The 12,226-nt window shown below is 42.2% G+C and overlaps 1 protein-coding gene across 1 annotated transcript in view; it reads right to left on the bottom strand.

Annotated features, from left to right (window-relative positions):
* Positions 1–762: 762 nt before the first annotated feature.
* PSMD11 (proteasome 26S subunit, non-ATPase 11) overlaps positions 763–12,226 on the bottom strand; it is a 50,631-nt gene continuing 39,167 nt past the window's right edge. Inside the window, exons 11-14 of the mRNA XM_077460117.1 lie at positions 11,523–11,558; positions 6,435–6,486; positions 2,503–2,645; positions 763–1,494 (exon numbers count right to left, since the gene is read on the bottom strand). Of these exons, the coding sequence (XP_077316243.1) occupies positions 2,503–2,645; positions 6,435–6,486; positions 11,523–11,558 (231 nt within the window). The 3' untranslated portion in view covers positions 763–1,494. The remainder of the gene's footprint in view (positions 1,495–2,502; positions 2,646–6,434; positions 6,487–11,522; positions 11,559–12,226) is intronic.

Genomic DNA, 12,226 nt, shown 5'->3' on the forward strand with positions numbered 1-12,226 from the left:
ACTCACCCTTCACTCAAGCTGAAAAGTCAGACTACATTGAAATCTAAGCGTTTCCAACTAACAGTGCAGAATCAAGGTAAGACTTGCAGTCATCCTGTTCTTTTCTGCATTGCTGCACACATTTGGGTTGGGGGGGCTTAGTAATAAATGACAATGCAGTGAAATACACATGTAGCTTACTGCACTGCATACCATATAGCCCTCAGATGATTTTTTTTTTTTATATCAAAGACCAACAAAACTCAAGGAACACATACATCAATACACAAGAAAGTAAACACTGCATTCACTCAAGTTTAAAACACATAAGCGAGTTTGGGGTGGAGGAACTTGACTGGCTGCACAGAGTCCTGACCTCAACCCAACAGAACACCTTTGGGATGAATTAGAGCGGAGACTGCAAGCCAGACCTTCTCACAAATGCACTTCAGGAAAAATGGTCAAACATTCCCATAGACACACTCCTAAACCTTCCCAGAAGAGTTGTAAAGCTGTTATTGCTGAAAAGGATGGGCCTACTCAATACTGAACTCTACGGACTAAGAGTGGGATGCCATTAATGTGCGTGTAAAGGCAGGCGCCCCAATACTTTTGGTAATATAGTGTATATGTGCAAAATCTAATAGCCTCGGGTGCAAGTGTAAATCTTTCATAGGCAAGTCTACAAATCATAATTATGTCAATACTTGCACTGACCAAAACAGGATTCAGTCTCTTTAAATTAAGCTGATGCATATGGAAAACACACAAAAGAGAAGGAAAAAAGAAAAAAAAAGGATCTTTATTGGAACACATCTGAACATCAGATATACTCTGGTCAGCTGGGTGGAATTTGTGCACCTCTTGTGGGACACTGAAACCCAAAAAGGACATGATCAGGGCCGGGGGCAGGTCTTATCGAATTGGTAACAGGAGCAGCGACAGTAACTTTTAAATCCCTGCAAGCAGCAAACCCGTTTATTTATCAGAAGTGAAGGCTCCCTGATGAAGCTGAACCAAGAGCCTCAACAAGCCTCCTTCCAGGGTCCTGAAAGCCGATGTATGGTACACAAGACACAGAGCAGTATAGTGCTATGCATGTGTGCTCCTGGGGGTCCCGGCTAAGCTTTAGCAGACCCTCCCAGCATCCCCACTCCTGATAAATACACAGAAAAAAAAATACCTAAAAAAAACAAGCAAAAATGTTCTACCCAAACCCCAGGACTTGGGATGGCTGAGAGTGGACACAGTCAGTAAATGTTGCATGTAACTCAGAACCTGGAAGCGGCTCAAGTGCGAATATGAGGTACCCATAAATGTAACTTTAAAATCGTTTGGTGACAACAAAAGATGTTATAAAGGAGGGATGGAAAAAAAGAAAAAAAAAAAAGAAAAAAGAAAAAAAAAAAGGATTCCCTTGAGCGCCCCCTGCCCCTTTTCCATATCCCACACGAGGAAGAGAGGTGTCCACTGCTCCTGTTCTGCTTCTTCAAGAGTCAACACTTTCATGGTGGCCTGTAAAAAGAGAAAGAATACAAGTTACAGGAATGTACAGAGTGCCGTCTGCACTACAAATGCATTAGGCCAAAGTGCCGTCTAGATGTCCTCCCTGCAAAATTATGAAACAAAACATGCCAGCAGTAGTTCCCATTAAAGTGAATTTGTACAATAATTTTATGGGAAAAAGAAATAGATGACATACATCAGGAACAGAAATCTCGCTAATAGGAAAGCAAGCTCAATGAACAACTTGCTCATGGCTCTATATACACACACAACACCCATTATTACACAACAGAGAAATACAGACATGATGGTGTAAAAAAAACACATCCTGTGTTGAATGAAAAGCAGAAGGAATTAGACACGCTAGACGTCTCCATTGTGCTATATTTTTACCAGTATATGACAACACTGTTGTGAAATCTCCTTCCACTGCTACTTCCTACAACTAAAAACACAAGATCATCCCGTCCTGCTAGAGAATCCCATTTCCCAGCAACTACATGCTCCACTAACCTGAGCTTAACAGCCCCCTGAAAATGGAGAACTCAGTATGGGGGGGCTGGGGTGGCAGGAGGAGATTGCATTTATTCTCCCTAAAGCCCCATACACACTACACTACTGCAGATTTTTGTCTTCAGATTTACCAAAGCCAAGTAGTGCAAGGGCCTGCCTGATTACATACAAATTGAGACTCTTTGGCACACGGTACAATTTTCCGACGGGAAATGTTGGATGCAAGCTTGTTGTCGGAAAGTCCGACTGTGTGTATTCTCCATCGAACATTTGTTGTTGGACTTTCCGCCAACAAACGTTTGATAGCAGGTTCTCAACTTTTCCACCACCAAAACTTTGATGTCGGGACTTCCGAGCATGTGTACACAAGCCCGACGCACAAAAGTTACTCGGAATCAAGCAGAAGGAGCCGTACTGGCTATTACACTTCCTTTTTCTTGGCTCATATGTTAACAAGCAATTACTCTCCCCCCCTCCTCCCCCCCCTCTGACCCCATCACTCACCTATGTAAGTTTCTTAGCCTTGTTGTAGAGAGAGTCCACCACTTTGCTCATGTTTTGGATAGTTTCCAGAGCAGCTTCATATGTCTTATCTACAGGGGGCTCATCAAAAATTATCAGGACCCCTTCCCCTTGATCTAGGATACCTGGAAAGCACACAGACCAAGAAAATCAAGCAATCTCATCTTAAATCACACAATATATACACATCTTCAATTTTTCACAATACCCATTTATAGTAAGACCCCTTTCACACTGGGGTGCTTTGCAGGTGCTAAAAATGGGGCCTGCAAAGTGCCCTGAAAGAGCCGCTCCTCACACTCCAGTGTGAAAGCCCCGGGGGCTTTCACACTGGAGCGGTGCGCTGGCAGGACGGTAAAAAAAAAGTCATGCTAGCAGCATCTTTGAAACGCCACTTTGCAGTGGTTTTAACCCTTTCTCGGCCGCTAACAGGGGGGTAAAACCGCCCTGCTAGCGGCCGAATACTGTCGCTAAAACGACAGTAAAGCGGCACCACCCCAGTGTGAAAGGGGCCTTACACAAAATGACCTCATCTTAAACAAAAGATACATTTACATAAATAAACTCCTAAAAAGGAACTACCGATGTCATTTTTTTAATTCTTTTTTTGGCTTTTGGAGATGGGTAGAATGTTCTCGCTGTCTGCCTTCCCAAGGAAGACACAGAGTAATAAAACCCCAACAGCTGTTCCAACCACTCTCCACTCTGTTCAAAACTAAAAAGAAAGACTCTTGCTGAAGTTCCACTTAAAAAAAAAAAACTAAAAAAAAAAAAACAATCATGAACATCTTATTTTACTAAATATATGCATTTAACTGCTTCAAAGCGCCATTTAGCACAAACCCTAAACCTCGAAACCAGAATTTAAAAAAAGGCCTATGAATTTGCTCATCATAATGTATATCAACACCGACTTACTGTTCAAAATGCTCTCAATTGAGGCACAACTTTCATTTAAATATATTCCTCAATTAGGATAGAATACCCATTGCATGCACCAAAAGGTATTTGCATACCCAGGTATTGCCTTTGAAAAACAGCAGTGACATCATCACTGAGCTGTACATAATCTGTGCAGAGAGTAGAGCTGTAGGAGGGACCCAGCAGGCTCCACCCACTACAGGCTACAAAGGGAAATTACAGGAGGGGGTGGAGACCAGACCAGCCACCCTGCACAAAGAGAAAGAGAAGCAGTGACCAGTCCTTAGTACAAGAGACTGCTGCACAAAGTGCAGTAGTTGACTTTTGCTAGACTATGGCACAGATCTGGAGGAGATATACAACAAACTCAAAAGGCTCAAGTATACACACGCCTTGTCTTTTTTAGACAAAATAATTTACCCTGGATTTCAGCTTTAAGCAAATCCCCCTCAAGACCGATTAGTGTAGCGGTGGTTATAATAATGAATATGATACAAGGTAGTGGTTTGATCACTGAGTTATGATTCTACAAGAGCTCTGGATGTAACCAAGTCTCGCTTTATTACATATCATTCACTTCTCTTCTATCATCAACATCAGCAGGGTGTAGAGCTCAGTCATAATAATGTGCTTCCTTGTCTGTGGCACAAACAACCACCAAGACTGTGCAAGAAAAGATCTGCTGACCGCCAGCTATAATTGCAACATTCTAAGAGCTTCTTTTGTTCCCTTTTTAAAAAGAAAAGGGGGGGGGGGGGGGGGGACGACTAGTTTTAAAAATATATATTACAATCAAAAAAATTTTTTTCCTGCAAACATTTTTATTCTAAAAGCCTGGTTTAAAATGGTCTCCCCCATGTTTTTCCCCTCCGATATCTCTCTCTCTCTAAAATAAATAAAATTATATATATATATAAATAATTTATATTTATTTTAGAGATAGATATCCATCTCTCATATTATATTATGTGTGTGTGTGTGTGTGTGTGTGTGTGTGTGTGTGTGTGTGTGTGTGTGTGTGTGTGTGTGTGTGTGTGGAGGACCTGTCATGCCCTATTTCTATTACCGGGATGTTTACATTGCTTGTAATAGGAATAAAAGTGATCAAAAAATTAATGGGAAAGTAAAAAAAAAAAAAAAAATGTATGTGTATGCATGTTTTTGCTTCTGTGTGCAAGCACGAGGGAATGGGGGCACGCGTCCACATATATATTGGCATTCAAACGACATATGCGAGATGTCACCATGAACGTTAGAGCGAGAGCAATAATTCTAGCACTAGACCTCCTCTGTAACGCTAAACCGGTAAGCTGTAAAAATATTTAAAGCATAGCTTATGGAGATTTTTAAGTACCGAAGTTTGGCGCCATTCTAAGAGTGTGTGCAATTTTAAAGCGTGACATGTTAGGTATCCATTTACTCAGCATAACATCAGCTTTCACATTATACAAGAAATTGATGTAAATTGTGTGGTTTTTTTTTATTCAAGTGTTTCTCTCTCTCTCCCCCCCCCCCCCAAAAAAAATATGCGTTTGAAAAATTGCTGCGCTAATACCACGTGATTTAAAATATTGCAATGATCGCTGCATATATATACCGTATTTGCCGGCGTATAAGGCGACTGGGCGTATAAGACGACCCCCTATTTTTCAAGTGAAAACATAGGTTTTGGGCAATATTCGTGGTATAAGACTACCCCCCCTTCTGAGGCAACACCATTTAAAAAAAACATTAGAACCATTAAAAAACACAAAGCAAGAATGCCAACTACTCATCCGCCATGCTGTGATATGTCATGTAAATCAAACAGTAATAACACAAACAGATCTATTGAATGCCACAACTCTGGAAAGTAGAATTTTTCACTAACCAAACCTATACCACTTTTGGGTTACATTCTATGGGTATTGTCCACCAAAATGCATTTAGTAACCCCCCTGTCATATGTCCCAGATTTACCTGTTCCTCTTGGGTGCCTGGGACCTCAAAGGCAAACAGCAGGATGTATAGTAGTAGTAGATCAGTGAATAGATTTACCCAGGGAAGTATGGTGAGCGGTGTATTATTTTAATGAATACAACGCCTGCTTGGATTGGCAAAAGGCTGTAGCATCATCAGCCCTTTCCTCTCTCTCTCTCTCAAAGCCAATCCAAGCAGGCTACTCTATGTAGCCTGCTCGGATTGGCAGAGGTTGCTTCTCCAATCCAAGCAGGCTCTGTATTCATTAATAGAATACATCGCTCGACGGGATTGTCTCAACGGCGTATACTGTTTGTAGCTGAAGCCACATAAAGTATTAGCAGACATTTGGGGGCTGACATCCATCGGGCAGCATTGTATACCCAGTGTATAAGACGACCCCCGATTTTTGGGCATTTTTTTTAAGTGTAAAAGGTAGTCTTATACGCCAGAAAATACAGTATATATATATATATATATATATATATATATATATATAGGGGTTCTGAGTAATTTTCTAGCAAAAAAAAAAAAATATGATTTTTTTTTTTTTTTTTACACGTAGGAGGAATGCCAGAATTGGCTTGGGCTGGAAGTGGTTAAGATCAGTATTCCAACACCAAAAAAATATGTGCTCAGTTAATAGTACACAACAGTTTCCCTTTAACAGGCACTGGAGTCTCTAGCTTTGACACAGCCCATAGTTAAAACAGCCTTTTTTCCTTTCTTGCATAAAAGCAAAATGACAATTCGAAATCATCTAAGCTCTTTATGTAACAAGTATTTAAATGGCCTCCGGGGAGCTCCCATCTTCTTGATCCCTTATCGCTAGAACGCAGGCCGCTTTCTGAGCTTCTGTTTTAATCCCCCTGCAATGATTTGCTAATAAAGTCAGCCCAGACGGCTGTGAATGTCTTGTTTAGCCAAAATGTATCAACATATTAAACCCTTCCTCTCTCACGCAAGATTTGCCACTTGGAAAATAAGTCGCTATGAAAAGCTTTCGGCCATGTAACCCCGTTTCGGCGGCTTACCGTGAAATTTCTTGTCTAGGATCATCTGGGAAAGCTTGCGTTCTACCTCAGGCTGTAAGGGGACAAAAAAATAAAAATAAATAATAGGTAAAAGTCAAACTCAGTGAAACCACTTAAAAAATGCCGGCACTAAGCATTAATACTCTGAACGAGGCCCATGAGCAATCTGGAAATGAAGGTCTTATCTAAAGTTAGGCTGGAAAAGAAAACTTGCAGAATCAAAAGCATACAGCGCCTTGAAAAAGTATTCATACCCCTTGAAATTTTCCACATTTTGTCATGTTACAGCCAAAGATGTACCGTATATACTCGAGTATAAGCCGAGATTTTCAGCCTCTTTTTTGAGGCTGAAAGTGCCCCCCTCGGCTTATACTCGAGTCATCGCTGTCTGCCCGCTCGATCAGCGTGTCGAGCAGACAGACAGCGGCCATTCTATTCAAAAGCCGCGCCTCCGGCTCCGCCTTCGCCTGTGATAGGCGGAACACTGAATTTCCCAGCAGCCTGTGTTCCGCCTATCACGGACATCGTATCATCCTCGTACTACGGACGAGGATGATACGACGTCTGTGATAGGCGGAACACAGGCTGCTGGGAAATTCAGTGTTCCGCCTATCACAGGCGAAGGCGGCGGCGCAGCTTTTGAATTTTACAATGGCCGCCGACGAAGAGGGCACGGGACGGAGGCAAGGCAAGGCAAGGCACGGCACGGGACGGGACGGGAGCAAGGCAAGGCACGACACGGGACGGATGCAAGGCACGGCACGGCACGGAGGCAAGGAGGCAAGGCACGGGACGGAGGCTCGGGACAAAGGTAGGCTGGACACACACACACACACACACACACACACACACACACACGGATGGATGGAGACACACACACACAGGGATGGATGGATGGATGGATGGAGACACACACACACAGGGATGGATGGATGGATGGATGGAGACACACACACACAGGGATGGATGGATGGATGGATGGAGACACACACACACAGGGATGGATGGATGGAGACACACACACACAGGGATGGATGGATGGATGGATGGACACACACACACACAGGGATGGATGGACGGACACACAGGGATGGACGGACACACAGGGATGGACGGACACACAGGGATGGACGGACACACAGGGATGGACGGACACACAGGGATGGACGGACACACAGGGATGGACGGACACACACACAGGGATGGACAGGCATGTCTCACCCTCGGCTTATACACGAGTCAATAAGTTTGCCAGTTTTTTTGGGGGTAAATTGGGGGCCTCGGCTTATATTCGGGTCGGCCTATACTCGAGTATATACGGTAAATGTATTTTAGTGGGATTTTATGTGAAAGACCAACACAAAGTGTGAATTGGAAGGAAAAAAAGATACAAATAAATATGTGGTGTGCATTTGTATTCAGCCCCCTTTACTCTGATACCCTTAGAGAACCTTAGGCTGGCCATACATGTTCATATTTCTTGTACAATTTTCCTTTAGTTTTACCAGAAACCATATAAATTGAGGTCAAAACTAAACAACATTTTCAATTGTATCCAATCAGGAAGACCCTTGCACTACATAGCTGAAGGTAAAAGGGGTCGTAAACCCCCCCCTTTTTTTTAGTTAAACAACAAACATGTCATACTTACCTCCACTGTGCCCCAAACCTCCTCTTCTGGGGTCCCATGGCAGCACTGGTGGCTCCTCCCCGCATCAAGTGTCCACGTTGGAGAAGCGCTCTCCTTGGTGGACACCGGTGTGGGTATAATGTATGGCCAGCCTTAGCGAACAAACAGCATCATGAAGGCCAAGAAACACACCAGACAGTTCAGGGATAAAGTTCTGGAGAAGTTTAAAGCAGGGTTAGGTTATAAAAAATATCCCAACCTTTGAACATCTCACGAAGCACTGTTCAATCCATCATCCGAAAATAGAAAGAGTATGGCACAACTGCAAACTTACCAAGACCAAGGAGAGCATTAGTCAGAGAAGCAGCCAAGAGGTCCATGGTAACTCTGGAGGAGCTGCAGAGATCCACAGCTCAGGTGGGAAAATCTGTCCACTCCACAAATCTGGCCTTTATGGAAGAGTGGCAAGAAGAAAGCCATTGCTGAAAGAAAGCCATAAGAAGTCCTGTTTGCAGTTTGCAAGAACCCATGTGGGGGACACAGGAAATGTGGAAGAAGGTGCTCTGGTCAGATGAGACCAAAATTGAATTTTTTGCCCTAAAAGTAAAACGCTATGTGTGGCAGAAAACTAACACTGCACATCACCCTGAACACACCATCCCCACCATGAAACACGGTGGTGGCAGCATCATGTTGCAGGGAAGGGGAAAGCTGGTCAGAATTGATGGGAAGACGTATGGAGCCAAATACTAGAAGAAAACCTGTTAGTCTGCAAAAGACTTGAGACTGGGGCAGAGGTTCACCTTCCAGCAGAACAATGACCCTAAACATAAAGCAAGAGCTACAAAGGATTGGTTTAGATCAGTGATGGTGAACCTCGGCACCCCAGATGTTTTGGAACTACATTTCCCATGATGCTCATGCACTCGGCAGTGTAGTGAAGCATCATGGGAAATGTAGTTCCAAAACATCTGGGGTGCCAAGGTTCGCCATCACTGGTTTAGATCAAAGCATATTTATGTGTTAGAATGGCCCAGTCAAAGTCTAGACCTAAATCCAATTGAGAATCTGTGGCAAGTTCACAGACGCTCTCCATCCAATCTGACAGACGCTTGAGCTATTTTGCAAAGAAGAATGGGAAAAAATGTCACTCTCTAGATGTGCAAAGCTGGTAGAGACATCCCCAACAAGACTCGCAGCTGTAATTGCAGTGAAAGGCGGTTCTACAAAGTATTGGCTGAATACAAATTCACTCCACACTTTTCAGATATTAAAAAAAAATAAAAAAAATAAACAAACATTTATCATTTTCCTTTCACTTCACAATTTTGAGACACGTTGTGTTGGTCTATCATAAAATCCTAATAAAATACATTTACGTTTTTGGTCGTAACATGAGAAAATATGGAAGTTTTTAAGGGGTGTGAATATTTTAGGGCACTGCATATAAACTAAATTATACTTAAAGCGGAGTTCGGCTTCACAGCTGGTTCTGTGAAGCGCATTCTGAATGGCCCAGCAGCAGGGCAAGGAGGAGAAACAGCTTCCAAGTGATCTCGCTGCAACAGCTGATAACCTATGCTAAACCTATGTTTTGCCCATGGAGGAGTAAAAGCAATAGATGTCATTCAAATGTCCCTGTCCCAAGCAGCACCTGCTTTTCATTTGCTTGCTTTCCAACATGAGCAAAGGAAATACTCAGTACCTTCAGGTGGAAAGAAGCTTGTGACTACAAGTGACAGCACTGGTTATTGCTGACTGCCCCACAAGCCCGAGCAAGTCCCCTGCCCTGTATAAGCACTGACTGGAGCAATTCAGAGCTTACACAGGGTTTTCTTTCATTGCTCCCAAGGCTGAATGCAACAGGGAAGTGAGAGAAAATTGCATGCATGTGTAGCTGGGGGGTAAGGAACAATTAAGTGAAACTATAGCCATGTACAAGCAAAAACAAAATACAGGCATCCTATAAAAGCAAAAAATAAAATAAAAATTATATTATAATATAATATATAAACATATATATATATATATATATATATATATATATATATATATATATATATATATATATACACACATACGTATATATATATATATATATATATATATATATATATATATATATATATATATATATTTTTTTTTTTTTCTGGTCCTGCTGCTTGGTTTTGTTTAGTAACAAACATGTTCGTAGTGTCCATTCATTCATTCTTTCTTTATACATGTTGCCCAGAAACATGCTAGTAGATACCTACAGGCTATAAATCTAGCTGACCTCAATATTCATCTTGTACTCGGCATGGAGATTCTGAACATCTTAAATAGAAATTCCAGGTAACAAGTGAATATGTGACAAGCCAAATGATAAATTTCACTCAATTCATCACAATAGGAGTTCTCAGCAATGTAGTGCAGTCATAGCACACATAGACCACCTTACAGGGTCAGTAGATGTTTATTGCCTAAAGTCATTGCAGTGCAACACCCTCTCTCTGCTGCCTGTATCACTAATCACCTTGGCAAAATGGAGACTGGTTGCTGTGAGAAAACTAAAAAAAAGTACACTTGTTCTTTATCAGACTTTCTGCAGGAAACAGCAAGTGGGCGATACAGAATGACAAGCAGGCATGTTCCAGGATCAGATTACTGACAAGGAACAATGATGCCTGGTTGAAAATTTAAAAACCTGACCCACTAGGGTTGTGCTCCTTGTATGCATCTCAAGGCTTCATTTTTCAATTAGAAGTCAATAGATTTACTGACCTTAAACAAAAGGTAAAATTATGGAAGAGGTTTGTGAACAAAACAGGCTTGGTACATTATATAATCTATATGGCAACATTGGATTTTATCCAGTTCTACAAGGAGCCCTCAAAGGAAACCTAAAATCTCAATCATCTGTGGACAAACTTTATCTGGTATACCACGTCTTACTCTTCTGCACTGGAATGATGCATAACTGTCCTCCATGGGGAGACACCAATTCAGTACAGTAGTAGAGAGGAAGGGGCATACCTGTTCCCAGGGTAAGTTGTCTTTAAAGTTCAGTTTTTTTCAGAAGGGTTAACCCCAAAAAAAAAAACAAAAAAAAAAAAAAAAAACACAGAGAAAGAAAAAAGTTCTCCACAGAAATGGAGAACTTGCCCATAGCAATCAAAGAAGCAAATGAAACCACAAATTAAATTGGTCGCTATGGGAAAAATAAACTCTCTCCGTTTTAATAATTATGCCGTTCTCGTTCTATAGTCTCATTTTGGTAGCCAGAAAATCCAGATGGTGTGGGGGGGGGGGGGGGGGAACTTTATACAGCTTAGCTGAGCATCCAAAAGAAAGCTTCCCATAATTCAATATTAATACAGGTTCATTGAACACCAATAATAGCTGAGTAAGAAGGGAAGGAAAAGAAGGAGGGGACGTGCAATATCAAGAAAGTAGAAGAGGTCTTATGACGACCTCACCTTTGGCAGTTTGATGAGACTGGATATGTGATCCATCTGTAATGAAAAGAAAACAGCACTGTAAATACACCTCAACACATATCGTTCAAAAGATACGAAGTCTACCGGGCAAATCCATGCACTGTTGAAAAAAAGTTTACTGACAAACTGGGAACAGTATTCAACTGACCTGTTGGAGACCTGCAGGTAATGGGCATACCTGTGTAGTATTTTTTTTTAACATTTTAGATTTCAGTTTGAAGAATGGGCCATGTAAGCTTAAACAGCTAGCACTCCTGGCTCCTATCCCCTTCTGAGTGTCCCCCTAGAGCAAGTCGCTTGCTATGGGGGCATTTGTGCGGGCTCCAGAGCCGCGCTGTGCATCTCCATTGGCTCAGCCCCACCCCCATTTCTCCCCACTGGCTGTGATTGACAGCAGCAGGAGGCAAAGGCTCCCACTGCTGCCTCTATGGCCAGGGAGGAGAGAGCTGCTAATCTCTTGTATCAAGATCGGGCTCAGGCAAGTATTTAAAGGGGAGCTGCACATAGAAGTGCATAGAATGCATAAATATCTGCAGTGCTTACAGCAGTTGTCAGCAACGCCTAGATTCCTGGAGCTAATAATGCCGCTTACCTTACAGCAGTAAGGTAAGGTGGCCACTGCACCCATTGTGTGAACACTCTGAAGAATTGCAAGATCACCTTTGGAATCACTTACCTGCTCA

This window comes from Lithobates pipiens, unplaced genomic scaffold (assembly GCF_037356315.1).
Source record: "Lithobates pipiens isolate NorthernLeopardFrog02 unplaced genomic scaffold, aLitPip1_a1.2 Scaffold_28, whole genome shotgun sequence".
Taxonomy (NCBI): domain Eukaryota; kingdom Metazoa; phylum Chordata; class Amphibia; order Anura; family Ranidae; genus Lithobates; species Lithobates pipiens.